Source organism: Heloderma suspectum, chromosome 6 (genome assembly GCF_057233095.1).
Source record: "Heloderma suspectum isolate Gila_16-S chromosome 6, 16-S_ref, whole genome shotgun sequence".
NCBI classification, from domain to species: domain Eukaryota; kingdom Metazoa; phylum Chordata; class Lepidosauria; order Squamata; family Helodermatidae; genus Heloderma; species Heloderma suspectum.
In genome coordinates, this window is record NC_139463.1 from 104,994,616 (window position 1) to 105,021,916 (window position 27,301).

Here is a 27,301-nt window from a genome sequence, read left to right on the forward strand (position 1 = left end):
CTAAATAAGCATAGATAGCACACTGCACTTCTGTAGGAAGGGAAGTCCATACATGGGAGACCACAGTTCATTTCTTTGATTCCTCCACAATACCTGACCCAGTTAACACACAATGAAAGATGTTGGTATATCCCGTAGGAAAGTATGTGCTTCCACAGAAACCCATTTAGCCCTCGGGGAACAACAAAATAGGACTGCTAATTTTTATTCATAATATTATTAATATGTTCTGTATAAGTCATTGTACTACATAAACCACACAATACATGAGGTTGTAGCCTGAAATATTTTCTGCCAATTGTTACCCATTTTAGAAACATTACAGAAAAACTGAAATGTATGAAAATAGACATATTAAAAAATTACATCAATACACTCTTCCATACCGAAATTCTTCTCATGGCGATTCCTGGCAAATGCATCAGTACATAGTGCTACAGATATAAATATTAACTTTATTACTAACAAAGTAAATGATAAGGAAGGGGAAAATGATAAGGAAGCTACAACCTGAAGAACCTAATTAGTAGCATGCATTTTGGGCAAGTGTGTACCACTGCCATTTCAAACTGCTTTTCAAACTCCGAGGGGGTTTTCCACCAGCAATTTATTCCAAGCCAGCCGTGTGCTGAGGTCATTAGGGATACATGATGTCATGGCCATTCAGAAGCCACCCTGGAGCTTATCAGGGAAAAACTGTATTTCCCGAGTCTGCTTAAAGTCCAATTCTTTTCCTTAAGTCGGGTTCTCCCTGGTATAGCTGCTGTGTGCCCCAACCCCCACGTTTAGCTCGGGTATGCTAACCCTGCCCAGGGGTGTGCCTTTCACCATAACCCCGGTCAAGGGGTGTTTCCTCCCATTGTGCTGAATGAGGCTTGCCCTTTGAACCACCCACAGAAATCAGATAACCCTCTCAACTGACATGGCACAGCATGATCTCGAGGCTCTGATTCTCCTTTGTTTGGTTTATTGCCATAACAAGAAACTACTTCCAACCCTTTGTTATAGAGATCCTGTGGGTTAAAATGGGGGCTGGTTTCCATCTTTGTGTTTACTGCTCCCTTTCCAACAACAAACTCTCTAATGTATTGTTTGTGTCTCCTCAGAAGTAACTCCCATTGTGGTCAATGAGATCCTGTGAGTTAAAATGGGGGGTAGTTTCTGTCTTTGTGTTCCTCTCCACTTTCCCAGCAAAAGCCTATGTGCGTCTACTCAGAAGTAACTCCCATTGTGTGCAATTATGCTTGCTCCTGAAATGCAGTTGCATCTGGACTTTCAAGGGAAAGGATAAATCAGGGGAGGGGGGAAGCCTCTCTTATTGGTTGAGCAGCCCCTGCCAGTCAGATGGCATTCACGCCAACCCCCACCAGGAAGTATATTCTGTGAAGCAATTTTTACTGGTCCAGAGAACCTCCTCGTGGAACCCTGCTCACAACAAAGCTGATTCCTTTTTTAAAAATCCGGTACGCCTTCATTAGCTTCTCCTTCTGTTGTCGTGGAAACATGGCCCAAGTTAAACAACAACATTTAATATAATACAGGGGGAAAGAGAATTTCACCATTCAGGGAAAGGCATACATAGCTATACTGTTCACACAGATCTATACTGTTCACACAGAGCAAGGACAGAGAAAGAGAGGGAGAACAGGGTGGGGAATAAACTTCCACATGAAGGGGAAGCAGAGCAAGACATTAGACCACTTCAAAACATTCCTCCGTAAATGACTCAAAATTGAAGGCATATTGGAATGCAAACATCCAGAGAGGTATGGAGATGAAGCAAAATAGGCCCTGTATGCAACTTCATTCTAAAGCTTAGTGTCTTTCAAGGGAATCCAGTTTAAGAATATTTTTCTGTCTTATCCAACAAAGAGTGGCATGTCTTATGTGATGCTTGGAAGAGGACGACGTCATACCCAAATGAGTCTTTAATAAGGAAGGGGGATTCTTTTCTCCTCATCCAATAGTTGCCTGAGCATATACTTGCCAGAGAGTCAAACACTTCCAAACAATTGGGAATTAACACTTTGGCTGCTAGTTAGTTATGCCATTAATTTAGTAAGGCATTTTTTCTTCAGCATAAATACTTGATAGTTTTGCTAACTTAGATATGTAACCTTGTCATAGCTACACCTGAAATTGCTATACAGATATCATGGAAGTTTAATAAAACTGGGTGCATTAATAAATGCCAACCCTCAAACTTGAAACTTCATATACGTGCTACAAGGTACACTCCCTCAAGGTATGGGTGCTTACTTCATATTGTAGGTTTCTTTTAAGGCCTGTAGTGCTTGTTCCTGAGTTATATTTTTCCAGTCTTCTGGAAGATCAGCAGGTTTAGCCTTGTAGTATCTGGCAAAATCATGATTGAATTCTTTAAAAACAAACTTCCAGTAATCAGAAGCATTGATACTGGGATCTGGTTGAATGCACCAGTCTGGATAATAGTCACGATAATCTTTGAATGGATGTTCTTCCCATTTTGTTTCCAAATTTGTGAATGTGCAGTTGGAAACCACATCAGAAGAGCAAAGGGAATATGTAAGAATTTGTGTCGTCCTCCATCTGTACCTTCCCAGTCCTTGAGGTCGATGAACTGCTGCAAAATGCTCCTGATGGGCACTCCCTCCAGCTTCACAGGGGACTCTGCAGAAGGGACACTGCTTCCCACAGCCAAATACCCGTTTGAAGATCTCATCCTGGGGTTTCACTGACAACTTGGAGAGTTTAGATGCAGTATCCAGAACATCAGAATCAGATTGTATCTGTTTTTGCAAATCAAGAAGGAAGTTCGCAACACAAGTAGAAAACTGGAAAGGATCAGACATGTTCTTAAACCGTATCCCCACTAAATTGTCCTTAGAAATGACCAACTCCTTTTGCATTTCTTGGCAAAAATTATCTAAAAATTTTGATAACGTCTCAGTTTCTTCATGCTTTAAGTTTTCTAGTGTTTGCGAAACTTTCTTTACTATTTTCGAAAGGATCTCTTTCTCTAGGTTCTTCAGGCTGTCAGTTTCTCCATAGTGATCCAATATTTGCCCCCAGATCCACTTCTTGACAAATGCTTTGTAGGTCATGATGTAATTCACAAAGTTGTTGACATCTTTCTCCTCCAACAGCTCCTTCAGGACAGTATACTGGAAGAAACTCCGACTGGCATATCCAATAGACTGTGCACTATTGAGAATGTCATTCACTATCTCTATCCCAAGTCTTTTGTTGATATAATCCACTAGGGCAGGATGAAGACACTGATTGCAGAAATCCTTAGCCCTGTTTTGCAGGGCATCTTTTTCCAGATAAAGATCTCTGAATGTGGAGTAATACTGAAGCTTCAGTTTCCCTAAGCACACTTGGGGATCATTTGCCTTAATGAAATCTTCATGCATCTTCTGAAATAAGCCAGTTGCTTCTCCTAAAATGTGAAGTTTTAGGTCCACTTCAAAGCAAGATGTTGTATGAAGTTTTTGGACATCTGCCTGTTGAAGTTTCCCATTGATCATCTGCAAAAGTTCACCACAGTAGGTTTCATCATAATCTCCTTTGGAATTGACCTTTTCATCAATGTATGAACAACATTCAGCCATCAAAGATTTAGCAAATTTTTCAGCTATATACAAACGCTCCTTTTTAGCAAACATGTGCGTCACATTGTACCAAACTGATGACTTTATATATTCAGGTTTCATTTGAAAGGTGTTTATCCTATAGCTTAACAAACATTTTGCTTCTTGTACTTTTAGGTTGATTGAACTTCCTCGATGAGACAACTCCTTTCTCAAATATAGGTCTATTTCTGAATATATATTTCGTTTCTCTATTGGAGTGGGTGATATTTCTGACAATGTTTCTGTCCACATACTTTCAAACTCTTTTTTCAGCTCTTGATCTTCTAATTTATATTCATTATTCCGACATTCTTCAAGAAGTCTGTCAACCTTTCCTTCAAATATTTTCAAGTATTCAGCCTGGAGAGCACCAATCTTGTGCCGAGCCTTTTTAATATTAATAGCTTCTTTACATTTGGAATCAGAATAATTTTCAAGTTCATTTTTGAGGCTCTTGGCACTCCTGAAAAAATCTTCTTTGTACCTTTCTACCAGATGCAGATTTCCTGCTCCACTTTCAAAGTATTGCTTCAAATTCTCCAAAATCTTCTGTTCTCCAGCTGATAGCTTCTGTTGAAGTTCACATTTCAAGTTGGATATATCAAGTTCCGCAGGGGAAACATTCTGTATCACAGTTTCCTGCTCAGATACCCAGAGGTGCATCTCTCTACGGAAACCCCAGTCCCATTCAGAATATATTATAGACAGATGATTATAGGCTTCTGCTATGAGGCTGTTCCGGAAGCTGAAGATGAAGTTCTCATGTTTCACAGCATTCCACAGGCTCTTCACCCATTCAATAAACTGAGGGATGTCCTTTGGAGGCCTTTTACATGAGCGGTTTGCTATGAATTCAAAAATGTACTTCTTTAACTCAAAGACCTTTTCGCTATACCCCCTGTTGACTGGAGCCATAGGAGGGACTCCATGCCACAGACCTGGGATGTACCAGTTGTGCATTTCTGGGTCATAGTCCATAATATCTGAAAACCTGATATCCCTGTTGATTTTTTCCATTTTTGCTGCAGCCTGGGTCATTTCATTGAGCTGCTCCAAAAGGTGTTTCCTGTCCCTCATGTTTTGGTCATGTGCAGAAACATCACTGACATTCTGATGGACAAACTGGCAGTTGGGTTTTTGCCCGATCTTCTCCATCCTGAGGAAGGCATGGGTCACAATTTGCAGGATGTCCTTCATTTCAGTGGCATTCTCCATGGCCATGTTCACTATTGTGATGTCACTCAGTCCAATCACCAGAGTGGCCAACTCATTGTCGTGTTGATAGCTGTCTTCCAATTTGGCCAGCTCAGGGGCTTTCAAGCCTTCTGTATCTATCACCAGGATGAAATTACAGCCGAGCTCATCATAGAAGTTTTCTCTGACCTTAAGGAGTGTCATGAAGGCACCTCGTGTACATCGGCCACTGCTGACAGCAAACTGCAGCCCAAACATGGTGTTGAGAAGGGTGGACTTCCCAGTGCTCTGCACCCCCAGCACAGTTATCACTATCATTCTGGACTGACCTCCTAGTTTGCTGTTGAGATTGGTCAGAACATCAGTGATCCACTGCAGGGGGATGTTGGAAGCATCTCCATCAATCAGCTCCAGAGGAAACCCCTCAAGCATCAAGTCAGCTGCAATGCTTGGGAAATAGACACACTGCCTTTTGGTTTTTGTTATTTTGCCCTCATTAACCATTGAACACTCTGCCTCATAAAACTGCCCCAATTCTCGCATGAAATGCTCAACTCCCAAGGAAGAGGAGGATATCAATTGGTCCACCTCTGTGATTTTCTGCCCAGTGTCTCCCAAAATCTTGCATTTCTCTTTGTAGTCAGCACGTAACTTAGAAAGATTCCCTCTAGCAATACAGTCAAGGTTAAACTTCATCCATTTCAAGAAGTAGTGCTTCTCTGCAGATTTCAAATGTTTTATGCTACCAATGAAATTCATCAAGCCAATTTTGAGATCACACTCATTCTGTTCTGTACGCAGGGCCACCAATCTGCCTTTAAGTTCTGATCTGTATTTTTCTGAAGGTATATCCCCTTGCCTTTCCATTCTGCACATTTCTTTCTCCACTTTTGCCAGATTTTTCCAGAGATCGCCTTGGAGTATCAGTGTTCGTTTCTTGTATATTACTACATCTTTTATGTCTCCTGTGATTGCTAAAGCACTTTGAAGAGCATTCTGACATTCTTTGCTATCTTCATCCACCTGGATTGTAAGTTCATGGGCCACAGCAGGCATCTTCTCTATGTTCATGCTCTTGGGATGAGAATTAATTATTCTTCCAACTGTACATCGCAACATTTCTACAAATTCTGCATTATTTGTCATTGCAGCTTTCACTAGTATATGTGAATTGTTGAGTTTAAGCACTGGAACCAATTTATTTAAAAAATCCAAAGTATAATTGGATTTTCTACCATGATCTTCCAAGATAAAGTAAAACTGAGTTGATGATTCCTTCAGTGATGACAAGAGGGTATATTCTTTTTCACTGATGTATTCAGCAAATATAAACACAGCTGAGGAGACCTGTGTTAAAAAGCTAAACTGCACCCAGTGTGACTCAACTTCTCCACGGAGATTTGCAACCGCAACTGGCTCTGGGAACAGATCTGAGCTCTTTTGCCCGCCTGGAAAATACCAGGCAACCTCTACCAGCCCATCAGCAATCTCTCGAGGAATGTTCCCACACTCCATATCTCGGTGTATGAAGAAATTGTTGTGCTGCTGGGAGGGGCTGAGAAATTCATTGAGGACTTTGGACTTGGAAAGACTCAAGCTCCCCATCCGCACAAAGGAGATGGTGGGCATAGATGTCAGCACCAGGCTCTCCTCCTTAAAGCCTCTGCTTTCGGCAAGGGAATGGGGCCTCCATCTTTTCACAATGTCCCTCATGGCCCAGAGCATCAGGGTGCACTTGGGGGTCTCTAAGGGAGGCAAAAGCAAAGGCAGAGCAAACTGGCACAGGGACATTTTGGAGAGGATCTCCTGTTGGAGGAAGCTGTCCGAACAAAGCAGAACAGCGCAAAGGACATCAAGGGGGTTCACAGAACTGTTTATATCTGTCTTGTTACTGGAGAAGATTTGCTCATCAATCCTCTTTTCGTCCTCCTTAACTCTCGCTCCTTGGACATCACACACACCCTGCTCAAGGCTTGTGTTCCTGGCCGTCACATTCAGAGCCAAGACCTTCCTCAGAAAATGCCAAGGCAAGTCTCCCAAAGTATTTGGAGTCCATTCCTTTAGACTTCCTGAACTGATTTCCAGGATTTGTTGCAGAGCAAGTTTCTTGCTTTTCTGCTTCCGCAACTTTAACTTAGTGAGAATATTCTTAAGTGCTTTTCTTCTCTCTGTAGAATAATTAAAAATGTATATTTATTATTCTTATTGCACTCAGTGGATACTGGGATGCATGAGCTTGTCCCAAAAAATCTTTTAGGCCCAAAAGCATGCACTGGGGGGGAGGGAGGCAACCAGAATCATGGCCATAGCACATTAGGTGTAATCATTTCCTCCTGTGCCAATGGCCCATACCCCCACCGCAACTGTTATTTGTCAGCTGATTGGGCCTCCTAGCACTTGCTGCATGCAAAGGCAATTCAGTCACATGTTTAAGGCACAATCCTATGCATGGCTGGTTTGGGCATGCTGGGAGCTGTATGCCTTTTTTCTGTCTAAACATGCGTAGGATTGCACCATTAGTGTCATTTGTAGTCTGGTCCTTAGCCTCTATACCTTTTCCTTTCCTCCCACATCACCCATGCTCTTGTGCATTTCTCTGTTGCTTACATGGGATCACTGCAGGTTTTGCACTGCACAAATTTATTAGGAAACATGGCAGCTAGGGTTGGGGCACTAGCAGCAACTGAAAGGTGCAAATACATGGAAATGATAATCTCAACTTGGTAGATAAGACAGCAAATAGGACTGGATATAACTGAGTTTACAGTAGCTTGGAACTTTCCATTCAAGAATAAATTAAAGTAATGAGTCATCACACTTTGCTGATGCTAAACATCCTGAGGATGGGAGAGAAAAGAAATGTAGCAGTTCTCTCCAGGTTGCTAGCTGTGAGAGCTGGAAGGAAACCCGCCACCTCAAAGGAGACTGCTCGAATTTAGCAACGAAACAGCAGCAACTTTCCACTGCTTGCATTCCTCAGGTTGAGGGTAGTCATGATTACAAGGACACTGGACACTGGCCAAGAGACCATTTGAAGTCGGCAAGGGGGAGGCAGAGCACAGCACAGCCCAAGGTGGGAGGGAGTGTTGGCTCTGAGAAGACCTTGACTAGTCTAGGAGCCTCCGGCTGGAGTGAGGTGAGGGAGGGATTGCTTAGCTTCAGCGAACCAGGAAGCAGCGACCTGCTGCAGCTCACTGATGAGACAGTCGGCCCCTTACCAACCCCCTCAGTAGCACCACACAAGCCGACAGTGGAGACCTTTGATGCTGATGGGAGGGGGGAGAGCCAGCGAAGCGACACTGCTTTTGTTGAGAGCTGCCGGGGAGCTCAAAAGGCTGCTCCTTCAGTTTTGGTGCAACTGCTGCAGGCTGGACAGAGAGCGCGGAGCCAGAGGCAGTTTGCTGAGCGTGTTACAATCAATGGAGCGGAGCTGGTGGGGTATCGAGACACGGGAGTGAACGTTACTATTGCTGACTGGAAGTACGTGGAAGAAGATTGGCTGTGGGAAAGGCAAACTCTCCCTGCAGCTTCTTGTAACTTCCCAAGTCTGCAAGCTCCTCCTGCTCAAGTGGAAGGCAGTGCCCACAGCCAAGCTGCTGAACTGCTGGAAGGAGTAGGAAGCAGGAGGGAGAAGGAGTGCCCCCCCCCCCGGAGGGGAGTGGGGCTGCTCCCCAAGCAGCGCTGGCTGTGTGGGAAAATATGAAGCAAGAAGTTGGGACTTTGCTAGAGGTGGGGAGGGAGTCAAGGGCTGAGGAGGAAAGAGAGACACTGTCCATAGAGACTGCGCTCAGCCCAACTCCTAACACTGTTCAAGCCTCCGAGGCTACATTGCAGAAGCGCCAAGATGAAGTGGCGTGGGGCGACACAATTGTGCCCCCTGCCCCTCCCGTGCATCCCTTTAGGGCATTGGTACTTCTGATCGAGGATTTGCCTTAGGGGACAGTGGGGCGAAGTAAACTCTGCAGAGACAGTTAGCAGTGCCCCAGGTCCCTCGAGATCAGGCTTGTTGTTTAGCCCAAGAAGTTGCTGGGGGTGGGCAGTTGGGCGCTAATGAGATTCAGTGCTGGGTGGCCAAAGGTTCTCCTCAGCCTCCAGTGGTTATAGCTGGGGAAAGCTTCTGCAAGTACTGTGATGTGTACCGGAACATGGGCTTTATTTGTGATCACTTGGGGCACCATTCTACCCGCTCCCTCTGGTTGAGGTTCCCTCAGAGTGGATAGACACTGACCTGTAGGGTTTTTCTCTAGCCCCTATGACGATGAGGGAAAGACTTGCCCCTCTGTTCTATATTACTGGGATGATGCTGGCTACAACCTTGTTTTTTGTTTGTTCCTGCCTGGGAATGCCCCAGACTAGTGTTTCAAATCAGGGCTCTGGGTTTGTTTTGGGGTTGCTGTTAAAAGGGTGGGTGGGAACCTCCTGCAGTGTCCCCTCTTATTTTTTGGTGGCATGGTTTTGTCAGATGTTGGGCAAGGTAATTCAAGATTGCCTCATCAGGTTTCCTGTCGATAGGGACCCAGCCCTGCAGTTTCTGCTGTTTGCTGATGAAGATGTGCCTCTAGGGAGTTTGAGTCCCGTCCCCCCCTGCCACTCAACTGATGCTGAGGAGGGAGCTTTGGGGCCCATTAGATCTGTTAAGGACCAGTGTTGCTTTCCTCTCCTCACCATCGTTCACTCAGCTGTGCCAGCTATGGGAATTGGCTAAGGGCCATCACGCTGTGTACATTTTGGGCCTGAGCGAGCCTCCTTGGCTCAGCATTCTGTCCTGATCAGGGATCTTATGCTTCTGGGGGGGGCGGGCCTTGTAAACCTCATTTTGTTGCTTGTTAAAGCAAAATGTTTTCTTTGATCCAGAGAAGCTCTAGCTACACCAAGGGAGAGTTTTACTCATAATTGGGGGGGCTTTCCCCTTCCCCTTAGGTTGCTTAAAGAAATAAAATAATTTTTATTAACTAAGAAGGGGATGATTTTAACTAGTGTGTCCATGAAAAACTGTAATGCTAGAGATCTGTATATGCCTTGTACATGTTTTCCATTTTTATGTGGTTTTGTTTTAGTAGTTTTAATTGGCTTAAGTTTGGGGTTGAGCTTATTATTTAGATGAAGATGGAAAACCTGAGGTACGCACCCTGAGATTTCATCTTTCAAAATGGGAGGGTGTCAAGAATGACGGCCTGTTTTCCACCAGGAGATTAGGTCAGGCTGTCACCTCAGATATAACCACCTGGGAATTGTGCGTTATCCTCAGCCCTCTGCTCAAGGCCAGGCACAGTCCCTGCTAATTGGGGAATGATAACAGCTGGAGTTGGTGGGGAGTTCCAGCCTCTTGGAGGAAAGAGCAGGCCACCCAGGGGCTGAGCCAGTGATTGGCTGAAGCAAAATCTGCCCTGGGTTGCCAGGGCTGGGCTTTAAAAGAGGGCTGAGGTCAAGGCATGGGGTCTCCCTTCATCCTGGTGGTCCTGGACCTGCAGACAGCTGGTTGCTATCTGGGGAGAGCCATACTTAGGTATGTAAGGATAGGCCAGGTAGATTTATTATTATGCTTGGAGCTCATGAAGCTCTCTCTTCATAGTTAAGTGATTTGGCTTTGTACTCTCTTGGGTACCTTGCTACTTCCATTCTTCCCTTTCCCTATGCCCCTTTATTTTGATCTTAATAAACCTTTCTCCAACCATTAGTTGGTGGGATCTCCCTGCATAACCTCAGTGCTAATTTCAGTGCCACCTGGCTGAAGAGGGTGGCTACTGGGTATTTGGAGGGACTGAAAGGGCAGGCTTGACCAGTCCTGTTTTTGGGAAGGGGATCCCAGGATCAGGTCCTGAGTGGTCCTCCCTCACAAGGAGGCTGGGGCTGGTCACGACGGCTGGGATCCTCCTTCCCTTTCCTTCACAACATACGATATAGTTCCACGTCTAAAACTAAGCATCTCTTGTCCTGCTGAATCCCTGGATGAGATTTAATCTGGGAACACAACTCCAAATTCCATTGTCGGATGGGCAGAATACAAAATTAAGGGAAAATTGAGGGTGGTAACAGAAATGGAAATACCTTTGGCAGGATGTTTTTCCTCTTGCTCTAGTTCTTCCTCAATTTCTTCTTTCTCCTGACTTGAAGGACCTAGAAACAGACATTTACATTTAACCACCAAATCTGCAATGGTTAGGTATCCCCCCTACACACACACTTTAGTTCCATGTGGCTCAGTCCTATGTGTGTGCCTACTCAGAAGTAAACCTCATGCTGTTCAAAGGAGGCAGTATGCCTGAGTTTTGCAGCCATGAAGTGTCATCCTGTGACTTTTTACTCAGGAGTCCCCTGGACTGCAAGGAGGTCAAATCAGTCCATCCTAAAGGAAATCAACCCTGAGTGCTCATTGGAAGGACAGATACTGAAGCTGAAGCTGGCCACTTAATGCAAAGAGAAAACTCACTGGAAAAGACCCTGATGCTGGGAAAGATTGAAGGCAAAAGGAGAAGGGGACGGCAGAGGATGAGATGGCTAGATAGCATCACCGATGCAATGAATATGAACTTGAGCGTGCTCCGAGAGAGAGCGGAGGCCAGGAAGGCCTGGCGTGCTATGGTCCATGGGGTCACGAAGAGTCGGACACGATTTAACAACTGAATAGCAACAAAGTCCCATTGTATTCAGGGACTTACTCCCTGGGAGGAGCATAGAGGATAGCAGTCTTGCTCTGTCTGCATTCCCTTTCCATGGCTGGAACTTCATATAGCATGAACCTCCCCCCTCCAACTAATTTTCTGTATAGCCTGGGATTGCTGGGCGTGTGTGATGTTGCTTACTCTCATACCAGGATCATATTCGAACTTAACTGACTGGAGGCCGATTGTGGGACGACAAGAAGTGCTGAAAACAAGTTCAGTGGGAGTCCCCCCCAACCCCAATAAGCTGCCTTTCCTGCTTGGCGAGAGGTGTCACTCAGTGAATGAGAGAGGCTTGCTTCCCACCCCTGTCCAGGCTCCACCCTGCTACTGCACTCTGAAATAAGGCTACATACTGTGAATCGCGAAAGCTACTACTGCGCAATTGTGAAGTCTAGAAACAGCACTGTAGCACTTTTATGAACTGGAGAGGCAGGCTAGTTACTCTGACTGGCGAAAGCAACAACTGTACAATAATGAAGGCTAGGAACAGCGCTGCAGCGCTTTCATTAATGGGAAAGGCAGGCCAGTTGCAAAACTGGCAAAAGTAACTACTTCGCTACCCTGACTTCTTGAAAATACGCAACTGCAGTATTCTGAATGGGAAACACAAGCTGCAGACTGTGTGCCCTACTGCCAGTGGGGGAAAACAGTGAATGGGGGGAGGGGTGGCCCCACCCATTCACCACATCACTGCCACGTCACAGAGGCATGCCCAGGATTTAATGCGGGGGGACGGGGCACACTGCAGTGGAACTGCCTGGGAGCCGTTTTAAGTAAAAAATACAGAGTAAAAGGACTTTCCCAAAATGCTGCTTTTCAAGAGGGAAGCTGCTGGTTGGCTGCAGACTGGCGACAGCATCTTCTGTCACAGATGACCCTGACGTGCTCTCCCTCTGCATTAAATCGGCCATGTAGATTGGCTCCAAGTGTCTAATATCCTTGATAGATATATCCAAGAGATTACTTCACAGTATATCAAGCTTCTTCCACTTTACATAGGACATAAAATGGCTGAAGTATTCTATACTATTGGTCTGGCATGGGCTTGCAGGGGGCAGATGTCTCATTGGATCACTGGCCCCACTCATTCCATTTTGCAGAAAGAGTAGCATGAGCACCGGAGAAAGTAGCAGACCTTAAGCATATTTACCACGACATTGTTTAGCCAGAAAGTTTATGAACAGAGTGCCACAAAAGTTTGGAAACATAGGAGCTAGATTTGGGACATGCTACTGGAAGATCTGGAAGGCCAGAGATGCTAATCTCCTCAGGAAAAAAAACAGTGGCACAAATTAATGGTTTCAAACTCATTTCAAAAAACATATTCTTGATCTTGAGAAGGACAAACATTACATTGATAAAGAATACATTTTTCAGTATGCAATGGGAATCACCAATTTGTGAAGTTATCTTATTGTTTCATTCATTCATTCATTCATTCATTCATTCATTCAATTTCTATACCACCTCATAGCCAAAGCTCTCTGATTTCCTTGGTTTCCTTACATCTGTTTGTCACCATCAGTGAATGCAAGGCAAATCCCTCCTCCTTTCAACACTCTGTTTTAAGCTTTTTAATGGCCTTCTCCAACCCGGTGCCCTCCAGGTGTTTTTTACTACAACTCCCAGGATCCCTGACCATTACTGGCTAGGGCTGTTGGGACTTGAAATCGAAAACATCTGGGTCAGAGGAAATCTAGACACCTGAACATAGATGTGACAGTGAGTTGAGGAATTCAGTTTTTCCTGGCATGTGCCTATCGCCCCCACCCTACCCCCACCAACGCCACAACAGGATGGGAGATTGAGATCAAACTGTAGCAGAGAGAAGGGATCTCTGCTATGCATGATGTAGAGAATGTGGATAGGGAGACATTCCTCCCCCTCTCTCATAATACTAGAACCCAGGGTCATCCCATGAAGCTGATTGGTGTGAGATTCAGGACAGATAAAAGGAAGGACTTCTTCACACAGCACACAGTCAAACTATGGAACTCGCTACCACAAGACGTAGTGATGGCCACCAATTTGGATGGCTTTAAAACGGGGTTAGACAAATTCCTGACGAAGGACTATTATCAATGGCTACTAGTCCTGATGCCTCTATGCTACCTCCAGTATCAAATGCAGTAAGCCAAGGTACACTAATTGCTGGGTGCTGTTGCACTCATGGCCTGCTTGTGGGTTTCCCATCGACAGCTGGCCAGCCACTGTGTGAACAGAATGCTGGAGTAGATGGACTCTTGGTCTCATCCAGCAGGGCTCCTCTTATGTTCCTCACTTTAGTACAGCCCCATGTATCCTGTCCTGCCTAGCTTTCTTCTGGGAAGAAGACAACTAAGATGGTGGGTCACCAAGGCCAGATCTACACCTCATGTCATATCAAATACGATCCCATCATGGTGCTGCTATATCCCTCTTGCGCATTTATATCTCTTAGTGCACACAATGACATCTGTTGTGGTATTTTGGATAATACAGAATAGAAAGCAGAAAATAACACTAGAAAAGCGGTATATGGAATGCGTAATGTGCTCCACCAGTTATCAGTGCACTTCAATACCATTAAAAAGCACTAGTGTAGATCTAGCCCAGGATCTATTTTAAAGATAACCACGGCAATGACTTAAAGTTTGCCCCCACCCTGACTGTGAAAGGAAATACCTTTGGAAACTTCTTTTTTTTCCTCCCCCAATGTTCCTGGGCATTCAGCTTTCTCCTCTGGAAACAAATGCTCTAAGGAGAACAAGATACGTTACATTACTGGTGGAAAAAAAAGAATGTTTACAAAAATTCTGAGACAAATCGGGAAAACGTGTTTTTTAACATGTCATTATCCAGGGATACAGATGTAGGATTGCAATGGTTGTCAGAATGCATAAGCTCTCCATCTGACAATGAGACTGGATGAGGCAAAATGGAGTGGAGCAGAAACCCTTATACCTGGAAGGGGAACTAGGCCAAAACCAGACTCCCTCCCCATAGGAAATAAATATTTCCAGGCTGTGTTGATTGTCCTGGCCAGAGGAGTTTGGAATGGGAGGGGAGTGCTTAGGGTACTTCCAGACGGAGGGCTCCTAGTGCTACCAATGAGAAAAGCATTTTCTGTCTTTTTCTCCTCAATGGATTATTTGCCATACGAAAAAAGACAGAAGAAATGGCAGGGAAACACGGGAGGGTTATGACTGGAAGTCGATGGTGTCTTCCGTGAATGAAGCAGGGCAGTGGATGTTAAAAGCCTTGTCTGGAAGCACCCTCAATCAGCCTTTTCCCTGAGCCTTTATCAGGGCACAGTGTAACAGGAAAGACTGCCTCCCTGCAGATCTCACACACTTCTATTATGCTTGTCTTCAGGCTTTTCTAAACAAGGCATTTACCATGCACTTGTCATTCCCTACTCAGGGTTGTTTATGGTTTTTTTAGATGATATCATGAGCCTCCAGTATCACTTCTGTGTTTAATCAGCACTTTGGGGAGAGCAGGAAAATGCAGCATTTAATTGTGAAAGTGAAAGAAAGTGCGATCTCCTCTTGTGTATTTGTGCTATTCCGCTATACCACAGTGCCACCTAGAGGTTATGTAGAGGAAAAGCAAGAAAGGAAAAACTCTTTGTGTGGAGCTCGGATCTCAGTTCTGTGACAAAACCCAAAGTAGGTACAGTAGATTAACAGCCTCGTGCAGAAAACCTCGTCATCCCCCTTTGGCCCTATGCTTTCCACTTGTGTGTTTGCCCCTTCCAACTGCTTCTCCCCCCAGCCTCCAGCTGCCTCACTCCTCTCCCAGCATTCCAGCTGTCTGTGCCACAGCTTCCAACAGTTCCCTTCCTCTCCCAACATTCCAAGCCTCCTCCATTAAATAGTGCACTAACTATTACTGTACTCTAATTTCCCTGCTGGAGCTGGGATGGTGACAAAGGTTTCCCCTGCCTTTGCAGCATGCTGTTGAAACAAAAGACAAAACTGATCAGTAACATCGATGGGTTTCCATTTGCAAATCATCACACCCCTTCCAATAGTGAACTCACTAGCCAAAACAAGGCCACTGAGAAGAAGAGGGGATGTATCAGCATGCTCAAGGGGTAAAAAAGAACAAGGTGGTAACCGCCCCCTCCCCCCAAACAGCTCACTGAGTCCCAAGTATCCTCAGCAGCAGCTACAAAATGTTGAGTGTCAGTTTGTGGGGAAAATGGGAAGCCAAAGTGGGGGATGGGAATTGCTGGTGGGAACCATGAACAGAAGAATTCCTGATAGGAGGTGACGAGCAATATCCTGTTGCAAACCCTGCTTGTGTTTGGTTCTACACCTCAAAACTAGTGGGCCACATTCAAGGACTGAAAACTGTAACTGTAACTGTAACAGTGTTTGCATTTCTTGGTCTGCAGCACTGAGTAGAAGAATTAACAAGAGTTGTATCACCGACAGAGTAAAATCAGGAGCACATCTATGCTATAAAGGTAAGGGCGCAGTCCTATCAATTGCACTGTCAATGATTCAGACACTTCTGATCATCCAATGCAGGGTGGGAGGAGAGTCACAGGTGATCTTCGCCTCCCCATCCTCTCCCCCTGCACGTTTTCCTAGATGGGGTTTTTTGCTCACCTAGTGATGGTGCTCTGGAGGGGGAGGGAAGGAGGCTGCAAGAGGTTCAGGATAGCTCATATCCTGGCTTCTCCCATCTCCTTCCCTCCCCACCCACTGAAACGCACCTCAAGGTCACTTTTCAGACCTTGGGGGGCAGCTGACGTGGTTCTTTCCACGCCAGCTGCGAGGGGACAAGGGAGGGGGGGATCGGATCTCTGACTCTCCCTTCTGACAGTGGAACGCTGTCTCTGGCCTCGGAGGGGGTAATCCCCAGTATCCTATGGCCCCTCAGACAATATCTAGGGGATATAGGATTGCACCCTAAACTGCTTTAATATTTGTTTGTGCACTCATAAGCCATGTTCTTTGGCACAATGACACCAAACGTAATGTACAACAATAAAACTACAGATTCATAATAGGCTTTTACGGGGAGGGAGGATTTGGAAAAGGTTTAATGAAAGCCCTCCCTTACCTTACTGCCCATTTTGCCACCCTGTATTAGGTAATAATTTAATTCTGTATTAGGTAATAATTTAAAGAAGTCAGGAGACACCATATTGGGTAGTTTTGCCTAATAGTTGGAGGTACTACTACTACTAGGTAAAGCTACTGGGTTTGTTGATTTTTAATCTGCTGCTCTTTAATATTTCATTATCGTTTAGCGCAGCCTTGTGCTCTCCAGATGTTTTTGACTATAGTTCCCAGCATTCCTGACCATTGGCTGGGGCTCATGGGAGTTGAAGTCCTGTATTGGCCCCAGGAGCGTAACCAAGTCACCTGTAGTGTTAGAGGGGCCTAGAGATCCATAATGCCTTGCTAAGTTCATTATTAGTGCAAGTCCCTTGCTAGTAAGCCTCTGAGCATGTGAAGATGAGTGAAAGGGCCGATAGCGCAGCCTAGCATATTCCATACTAATGAGTAGAGTATCTAATCAAGATGTGCCTCGGAAGTGAAGTTTGTTTACCTTAAAGCTACAGGTGGCTGTGCTGAGAACCAAGTGTTGTTAGTCTATGCTGGGAATGAAGGCTAGGGGGCGCTTGCTGCTGTCATGCTGCCTCATTGCTAGCATGTATGGTATAAAACCCATTGTACCCCATGGCTCTGGGTTCAGAGAAGCTGTCTGATCCAACCACTGGGTACGCCTGTGTGCTGTAAGTTACTCAATAAAGTACTCCCTGTAAGTAAACCTGGGTCTGATTTATCACTATCTTGGAACCCCTAAATTAAGAGATCAAAGCCCATGGCCGGGGCAATACCAGTCCAAAACATCTGGAAGGCACCACGTTGGAGAAGGCTTATCTAGCAGATTAAACTTGTATAAACAAAAAGGGACACTGAAAAGGTGTCTCTTTTCCCAGAAAACCCTGGGAATTGTAGCTCTATGAGGCGGAACTAGGGGTCTCCAGCAAAGAAAGAAACTATGTTAAAGGTCCTTGAAGCTTAAGAAAAATGCTTGTAGGACTCACCATGTATAGAACATTGCAAAGCCCTATTTGAACCTCGACATACAGTTTCTAGGCATTCTAGGAACTGGGCGCAGGCTGCTTCCCCCCTTTTCTGCATCTGAATCAGCAGTTTCCGAATCTTCTTCTTGGAATTCTCTTCATTTTTATCCAAGGCTTCATATTCTTCCTCAGTGATGACAGACTGGGAGATTAACTCATCTAGAACGAGTTCTAGGTCCTTCTGAATGATTTCAATTAATTGTTTTCTCCCTTTGCGTATCATTTCATTGCCAGATATCATCACTGAACCCATTGACCTGTGACAAAAAGGGGTATTTTATTTAGTATTGAAAGGGGGAAAGTACTATTAGAACCTGATAAGGAGAAGGAATTGCTTTATGTCAGACCAACAGTCTTTTCAGTGCTGTACTGTTTAGTAAGTCATACACTGGCCTAACGTCTGTGAAAGTGATTCTACCACAAAAGAGAAGAAGGTTAGGGGGAAAAAGAGAGAAAGAAAAAAGGAGAAACACAGAAAAAGAGGGAGAAACACAGACATCCATATTTCAGGTTAGGCCTATCAGAGGATCACAGGCTGGAAAACCTTGAAGATGACTCTGCGTGGCAGCTGCTCTTCAGGATCAAAGCCATAGACCATTTCCAGCCTGATATCCTTTGCTACAATCCATTTTGTTCCACCAAATCCTTCAATAAAAAAGCCCATTCCATCCTTTACTTATGCACTCTGCTTCTCTCCTGTTTGCAGCCCCACCCCACTGAATGCCCAGTTTCCTCTAGGAACATGCAAGAGCAAATCTGTGCGCGATATGTGATGAGAAATCCCTTCAGCCCCCTCTATTGGATCAAATGTCTAAAGAATTCAGTAGACTGAAGCAAAGTAACACCTTAAAGTAAGGAGAAATATCTAGGAGCCCAGGCCACAGAAGCTTTTCTAAGTAAAAGGCACTACCCCGATCCCAAGGATCACGCACACATACACTTATGCATGACAGCCACTGTCATCCAACCTCAGCAAGAGTCAAGTGGATTTTTAACATCTCTTCCACAGTGTAAAGAGCAACCTCTCTAAGGGCCAAAACAGATTAAGCATGTTCGGTGGGGGCACAAGAGAAGGCCTTCTCAGGGGGCCACTCCCAGGCTCTGGACAGGCAAAAGCATTTTTATTCAGGTAGGCATTTGGCATGTAAGCTGGTCTGCTGCTGAAGCAGGATCTAACTGGTTGAGTGCTGTTTCTTTTTATTGCTGGTGTTTTTAATTATGTTTTAATTGATCTGTTTCTATGTTGTAAACAAAATTCTGATTTATCTGTATTTTACTGTTGCTAGTCCCCTTAAGTGCTATTTTGGGAGGAAAGAGGGGATATACATTTAATAAATCGGAATTAGGCCAAAAACTCCCTTCCCCACTTCAGGGACATCACAGGCCATTTAACCTTTTCCCTGGGAGCTTTTTGTCTGCTCAAAATCACCCTCTTTTCCATGCTGCTTTTCTTTGTGAGGTGAACACACACACACATGAAATCCTGTATCTTTTCTCTACAGGTGGGAAAGCATTGTGTTATTGGGGGGTGGAACCAGCTAGCAAAGAAAGAGATAAACACTGGGTTCACATGACCGGGCAAGAAAAAGAAGCCCATGTGTGCCAACAAATATCCATAATTACCCTTGCTTTGAACAGGTAGCCATGTCTTCCGATCCTGGTGAGGTGGGCAGCAGGGGTGGCTTCCAAACTACCCCGCAACCCATGACCCATTCTAGGGTTCCAGGGTGGTTTAGAAGCCACTCCTGCTGCCCACCTCACCGGGTTTGGAGGACATGGCTACCCATGCCTGGCAAGGATTATGATGGAAATGAGGCAGCACATGTGGAGTGGGGGAAACCTGGATTGGGAAGGTTTAAACCTTCCTAGCTAGCCATCTCTCCCCCCCAAATTCACCACCACCACCACTAAAAAAAGGGAGGAGCCTCTCCACTGGTACCAGCGGAGTTTCTTATTTTTTCAGCCCCTGCAGTGGGAGGAAAGGCGAATTTTGGGGGAAAGTGGCTGGGGGGGGGGGTGGTTTAAATCTCCCCTAACTGTGCATGGTGATCCCTGACCAGATCAGGCCACCACACACTTTCACTAAGGTAAGCAGAATGGTGAGGATCACATGCACACTTCACATTTAACATACCATGTAGTTTAGCCTGAAGTCCATGGATGGAGCTAATATTGCTGGCTCTTGCGCAGTTGAAAATATGCTCCCCTACTGAAAGCTTCTCTACACAGAGGCTTTTTATCCCACAACTTTACCGGGGCTTCTGCTTCTGTATTCTTTGAGGGATTAAGATCACCCCCGTTCATGCACTTCTGCTTTTTTTCCCCCTGGGGAGTTCCTTTATCTGCAAGCTCTATATGTTTCATTATACAGCCACTAGATGGTGCTGTGTTATACATGAGATGGTGCTCATTTCTCATGGAGAAATTCAACTCGGCATATTGAAATAGCTCATTATCCATGGCCTTTTAAAAAAACTGGGATAAACGTCAGAAAGCACAGGAGAGTCCCTGGAGCTTGACAATATCATGTAAAGGACCCATAAACCTCTATGAGTAACCACCCTCAATTGCGGGATAAAAGCCCCACGTGGAGAAGCCCTAAGGAGTTCCTGACTAGGGCCTTTAAAAGCAATATGGAACAAAACAACACAACAGAACTTGGAAAGAAAAAGATAGCCAACTTTTTAACCAGCCCATGCTCCTTTGCCTTTAAACAACTTGATCTGCGGAAAATTAGCCTGTGATCATGTTTAACGGCATGCCATGCAATATCCATGCTGATCAAGCTGCTATTAAGAGCACAACAGCTGGCCAGGCTGTTTTGTTTCCTAATCAGTCTGCATCCTGAAAGGAGACAGAACAGCAGGTCTATGTATGTGTAGCCTGCAGCTTGCCCAATGGCATTATATCTTTATCAAGATTTGTATTTATAGTTTAAACACAGAAATTACCCTTTGTTGGATGTTCCCAAGGAAGCATCTCCCTCCAGACTCTCTTCTGTCTTCCCTGAATGCAATCTGTTTCCAGCTGGTGTTAATGCAGGTGTCTCTCTTATATTCTGTATCCTGGTAAGATCCTCTGAGGCTTGTAAGGAGGATTGCTTTGTGCCTAGCAATTAAGGAAGTACCAATAAACAGCTTTTACTAGCCCATTCATATGATATATTCGGCTATTGGGCAGTACAGAAAAATAATAAATGAGTATGTAAGTAAATATATCTGTGCAAGATGAATGCATAGAAGGCAGGATCATGCCTAATAGCCCTGTCCCCAACTTCGTATTCATCAGAATTTTTGCACAGAGTCCATACATGTAGAAGCAGTTATGCGCCCAGGTATACATTATAAAAACAAAGTCTGTCTGCACACATATAGGCTCTGTGTGTTCTGATGAATGCACAGAAGTCATGGGCAGGATTAGCAAGTACAGCCCCCGACCCCTTGTTCATTCTCCCTAAGCCATCATCTGTACAAGGCTAACAAGCCCAACAATGGGTTATCTATAGTCAAATAATGCCTTGGCAGTATGTCCTTTGCACCAAGATTTTGCACCAAAAGAATCCAAATTCTGCATTTGGAACAAATCCGGCAGTTTAAGCACATACACATAACTTATTCTGCTTCTGTGACTAAAAAGTGTGTGTGTGAGAATGTGGATGCATGTGTGTGTTTCTCCCCACTCCCCAGATTTCTGTGCCAAGAACAACACTACTAAGGCTTTATAGTCAAGAAGCTGACACTGCACACAAAACAAATCATACAAGGCAGACAGACTTGCTTTTCCAGTGGCTTTTTAAAAGTTATTTTTTCAAAATCACAGCAAAGCTTTGCTAGTAAAAGGCTTTGTTCATTATAACTGGTGCTTTTGCCCGGATAAATTACAGCTCAGAAGTTCATCCCTTCCAGAGCCACTGTTTGAGATCTCGACTCTCCCCCTCCTTACTAAGGCCTCGTTTCTACTCTGCCTGTCAACAACATCCATATTCTTGGCTACCCTTTCTTTCCCCTTTGGCACACAGATTCCAGAGATCTCAGCCCTGTTTCCTTTTCCTGGGGATCTGGCAGAGGTCCAGTTCTTGGTTCCACTTCCTTTTCTAGAGAGGTCAAAGGGGTGTTCATGCTCTCACCTTGCTTCCTACCCCCAGAGATACAGAAATCTTGAGTGTCACCTTTCTTTGGGCATACAGCAGCAGCACCTGGTTTCTCAGCTATGTTTCCACTATCAGAGGCATCCAGATTCTGAACTACATTACTTTTCATAGAGGGGAAACAGGGGTCTAGAAGCATTACAGCAGCATTTTGGCTCTGAGTTTCACTTCCAGCCCCTGAGGACAGAGAAAGATCCAGATTCTCAGCTTCATTTCCTCTCTCTGTGGACACCGCAGCATCCAAGTTTGCAGCTCTGTCTTCCAAGTTCTCCTCTCTTCTTTTTCCTGTTAACACAACAGAGCTGGGGACCTGAGGGTCACACCTGAGGCCTGATAAGAATGAGATGAAAGAAAGAGTTAAGCACAAATGCAGAGCCTAAATTTTCTTATTTTAAAAAGTCATTATTTTCTTCCTTTTACAACTGAATGTAACATTAAGCAAAATCAAGAAGTTGACAGTAGGGGTGTACGAACCCCACTGACCCGAGTCCGCTGGGGGGTCCGCGGGGGGTCCGGTGATCTGTCCCTCCCTGGCCAGCTCCACTCCGCAGTGAGTCCGTGGAGCTGCCAGCCAGGCCCGTCCGCAGCCAGACTTCTGTCCGCTGCTGGTCTGCAGACGCAAATGGCATCCGGCGTAGTGGATGCCATTTGCATCCCTGCTCTTTGCCATGATAGGCTACATAAATATTTATGTAGCCTATCATGGCAAAGAGGAGGGACGCAAATGGCGTCCACTATGCCAGACGCCATTTGCGTCCACAGACCAGGTGAGGACTCAGCGGATGGACCAGGACCTGGCCAGCAGCAGGTAGGATCCGTCCCAGCGGGGTGGCAGAGATGAGTAGTCCATTCCACCATAGACTCCGGGGGGGGGGCGGATTCTTTAGAATCTGGCCTCATTGGAGTCCGTGGCAGAATTCTTCACCATCCCTAGTTGACAGTATCAAAAGCCACTAGAGGTCCAGGGGCTGTCTTCACAAGCGATTTACTGTGAAGTTAAAGCAGTCTGCATTCCTTTGCGACAGATGACGTTGTCACCAATCCACTGCCAACCAGCTGCTCCAGGGCTTTTCACTGCAGGGGAGCAAGATTTGTTTCTTACTTCTGAGTAAAAATGCACGGGGGGGGGGAAATGGGAAAAACTGCTTCAATTGGGGAAGCAAGAGGGAATGGGGTGTTACAGAGGCATGCCCAGGATTTAATGTCGGGGGTAGGGTAGGGCCTGGCACACTGTGGTAAAACTGCCAGGGAGCCGCTTTCAGTACAAAAAAGTCAGAGCAAAAGGAGTTTCAGAAAATGCAGCTTTTCAGGGAATCTTTAACAGATCTCAATGCATACAGAGCCATGGTAAATCACTAAAGCCTTAAAGTGTTTAAAGGGTTGAAGGCTAACTTTAGTAACTTGCCCTAAAGTGCTCTTTTGCTTCTCCATAAAATCACTATCTCGATGCTATGCTTCTTTGATGTTCTGAGAAGTCGCAGTAGTGATCCTTGAAGAGCACGGGAGTTCCACATCTCATTGCAAGCAGGGAGAAGGAGAAAGGGGGGGGGTAGAAAGGAAGCAATAATTCCGTGTCAAGAGTGCTGGAATGGGGAGAAATTGAGGGGCTGGGCTGCTTTTATGGAAAGCCTTCAGATGCTGCACTTCAGATGCTGCGCTCCAGCCTCTCTCATTGGCTGAGCAGCCCCTGCCAGTCTGATGACATTCAATTCTACTCCCCTGCCACCACCCGGAAGTATGGCCCTTTCAAGTGCTGTGTGACCCCTGAAAACCGGATTTTAATGGTACTGTACACTCGGCTTTTCTTGCTTCGTGTGTCCCTGACAGACCAGCTGATTCCATGAAAATCCGGGTAATGCTCCAACACGCTTCCCAATTCCGTTCTTGTGAAGATCCCTCCCAGGAGAATTAAGAGGGTCATACTTTCCTTTGTCTTTCTTCTGGCTAAGATCATCCATCACAGTGACCAACACTGTTTGAGTGTCAAAACTGGGCCAGCAAACAGACTGAAATGGGTCGAGAGAACCACTATCATCTAAGAGCACCTGGAGTTATACAACAACCATCTGCTCAAGCAACTTGCCCAAAAAGGATACGTTTGTAACTGGTCAATAGTTGGAATAATCTTGAAGGTCAAGAGAGACTTTAAGCAATGGCTTGTGACTATGGTTTTCAAGGTGGCTCTTATCACTCCCCTTGTAAACAGCCACATGCAGGACACTCTCCGTACAGGCACAAGGGAACCCAGGGACAGGGAGAAGGAATTCAGAGAAGATGCTGCATGTGTGAACCCAGCCGGTAGAAGCAGCAAAAACAAACACCCACCCTGAGAGTTTTAGAAGTGTCACTCACCATCTTCTAAATATTCAGAAATGGGCTGCAAGTTTGGGAAGATGTGCCTCAGGTTTTCCAGGCAGTCGAGGAATAATTCTTGGGTCGATTTTCCTTTTCCCAGCATCATATCAATCAGGCTTCCTATTAACTCTTGTGGATCCTTGATTTCATTCAGGGAGAAGAACTCCCTCTGTGTGAAGAGCAAGTGAGAATCTGCGACATCCAAGATTAACTCTGGATCTATTTGAAGAAGAGCTTCTGCTAACTTCCTTCTGGCCTTCCGTATAATGTTGGAGGGGTTTTCACCAGAAGCCATGGCTTCCAAACCCACACAGCTGTAAGATGTTTTTAAAGATTGAACAAACATTTTCTTTGCATAAATAGCATTTTCAGAGAGCACTCTAAGTATTTGGTGTAATTGATCCAGAAAATGGTACCCAAACGAATATGAGAGAAATCTTTCTCATTCTGAGCTCTTATTTCTTCAGCAGGATATAAGATTCTAAAGTTGATTGAATGAACTTTCAATTCAAGTTAATTAAGGGCACAATCCTATGCATGTTTAGATAGAAAAAAGGCCTATAACCCCCAGCATGATGGGGGTTGTAGGCCCTTTTCTGTCTAAACATGCACAGGATTGCACCTTAAGTGGATATTCTCACACAGGAGACATTTGCCTGCCCTGTTTTACCTGTCTAGCAATAAAAATGAGCAGTGACAAGGGCCGCAAATAGGGAGATTAGAAGCAGGTTGCCTGCCGCTTTTCTTTCTGGTGCCGATTGTGTCCCTTTATCACTGTGATAGGCAATAATTCAGCAAGTGCTGTTCACCCATCTCAGGAAATGCTGCATCTGTCGATATCTGCCAGTTATGCAGTTGTCCAGGGCACAGAGCCCCCGTCCATTAAAAAAGTGCAACTTTAAAGATGGCAAGAACTAAAACCCCAAATGGCAAAAAAAAAAAACCCACCACCCCACAGACAACAATGGAAGAAATATTTACGTGAAATACAAATTGGACTAGTCTATAATACAAGATATAACATTAATAAATTGGTACCAGAGCTTCATTGTTTTCCTTCTCCTTCTCCTTCCCATCCCATTTTCCTTTTTAGACTATATGCCTGAGGGCCAGGAACATCTTGTTTTTATTGATCTGTAAGCTGCTCTGGGAGCCTCTCTGGCTGTAGAGCAGGGTAGAATCATAGAATAGAAGGGTTGGAAGGGGCCTACAAGGCGATCGAGTCCAACCCCCTGCTCAATGCAAGAATCCAAGTCAGAGCATCCCTGACAGATGGCTGTCCAGCCTCGTCTTGAATGCCTCCAGTGTGGGAGAGCCCACCACCTCCCTAGGTAATTGGTTCCATTGTCGTATTGCTCTAACAGTCAGGAAGTTTCTCCTGATGTTCAGCCGGAATCTGGCTTCAAGTCGGAATCTGGTATAAATGACTTTGATTGATTGACTAATTAAAATCTCTCAGAATTGGCTTTATACAACTCCCCCCTCCCCTATTTCATATCCTACTGTAATGAACTGCTTTCTTAAGTGTGACTGGGTGGGGTGGGAGGAATCCAGTAATAGGTTTAGGAGACAGGGTATCCTCTGTTTTGAAGGTTTCCATGTAGGAAGAAATTCATACATAAACAACACTGCATTTGTAACAAATTCAGCCTGATATTGATCTATCTTTTTAATTCTGTTTATAAATAAGATCTGTTAAATAGTAAATCCTGGTCTGTCTCTCATGAAATCCATGAAGCCAGGTATTCATAGTGAGATCGTGACGTCATCGTCCCATGAAGGAGTTCAAGGTGGTGTACATGGTCCTCCCGCATTTTTATCCACAAAGCAACCCTGTAAGGTAGGTTAGGCTGAGAAGTAGTGACTGCCCAAGGTCATCCACTGAGCTTCAAGACAGAGAGGCTACTTGAACGTGGATCTCCTCAGGCATTGTCCAACACTAACCACTACATCACATTGGCTCACCGCATATTACACATTTTGGATACTGAGTACCTAATGGCTCAATACCTGTCTTCCCCAACTTGGAGCCCTCCAGATGTTGTGGAATTCAACTCCCATCAGCCCCAGCCACCATGGCCAATGGTCAGAAATTCTGGGAGTTGTAGTCCAAAACTTCTGGACAGCACCAGGTTGGGGAATGCTGCTCAATAACATTACTAGCATTAAGAACAAAGGAAAAGCCCTGCTGGATCAGACCAAGGATGACCATGGTGGCGATGATTAAAATGATTTAAAAGATTTATACCCTGTGTCACAAAATTCAAAGGTGCAACATTCTTTTCACCATGTCAGCCAAGGGCACTGTCCTTCCATAAAAGTGAGGTGGTGAAGACACGTAACCAGAGCTTTGCATAAATCCAGAAGCTAGTGGTTTCTCTGGGTTGAGCCCATTTGACAGGAAAAGAAATATCCTGAGTTTACACTTCTTAAGGTTACATCCATGGGATAAAGAAAGTCTTAATTATTGCCCTCCTGCTTATGTGCAGGAGTTGGACCAGTGAGAATCCTATCCAACTGCATCCTTGTTCCCCCACCACCACCCGGCCCTGGGACACCCAACATAAAGCGGAGCACTTTTCTGCGTTCTTCATCTTTGGCTGCCTCGAGAAGCTCTCCCAACCCCACCCCAAGACAACTCCTGCACTTGTCAGGGGCCACAAAACCCTCTGGGGAGCCACATGCAGCTTGCGGGCCACATGTTGCCCACCCCATATCTAGATAATCCATATCAAGATAATCCATATCACTCAGAGGAGCCAGCTCTTTACATTTGCGCAGCTTTCAAGTAAGTGAGTGTTCAAAGCATTTTACATGCATTATCTAGGTGTAATCCTTACATCTCGTCCAGCCTCCTTTTCCCCACAGTAGCGATCCACGTAGCCCTGGAAGCTCCCCAGCAGAGCCAGCATGAAGACAAACGCCCCCCGCTCCCACCGTTTGCTCCAAGCCAGGATCAGGCGTTCCGAGGTAAAGCTCTGTCTTCACAAACAACAGGCACAAATACCACCTATTTTCTCCCCTTCCCGTAAGCAAACTTCCAGGAATATGAGTAGCCCATAAAATTATGAATGGCAATCCTAAATCCAGTTCAGAATTAATGCAAAATCTATATCTGTATTTATCTCCCGTATGAAGGGAAATAACCTACCTTCTGTTCCCTGTGGCAGCAAAAAGCCCTTTCAGCTCCAGCTAATAAGATATTTGTGCTTCTTCTGCAATGGGTCTCCAGAAAGCA

At 45.1% G+C, this 27,301-nt stretch overlaps 1 protein-coding gene across 14 annotated transcripts; it reads right to left on the reverse strand.

Moving 5' to 3' along the window:
- Positions 1-189: 189 nt before the first annotated feature.
- LOC146342259 (up-regulator of cell proliferation-like) lies at positions 190-27,301 on the reverse strand. 14 transcript variants are annotated; one of them, XM_084806008.1, is made up of 8 exons: positions 27,215-27,301; positions 24,061-24,232; positions 21,730-22,038; positions 20,513-20,669; positions 17,523-17,818; positions 14,138-14,209; positions 10,857-10,925; positions 190-6,976 (listed from the first exon to the last, which is right to left on the reverse strand). In XM_084806008.1, the coding sequence occupies exons 2-8, from the start codon at positions 24,167-24,169 to the stop codon at positions 2,256-2,258; spliced, it is 5,733 nt and encodes a 1,910-aa protein (XP_084662134.1). In that variant the 5' UTR covers positions 24,170-24,232; positions 27,215-27,301; the 3' UTR covers positions 190-2,255. The 14 variants fall into 14 exon arrangements, with proteins under 14 accessions (XP_084662134.1, XP_084662133.1, XP_084662139.1 ...); XM_084806007.1 differs by having other exon boundaries at positions 21,688-22,038; XM_084806013.1 differs by having other exon boundaries at positions 24,061-24,377.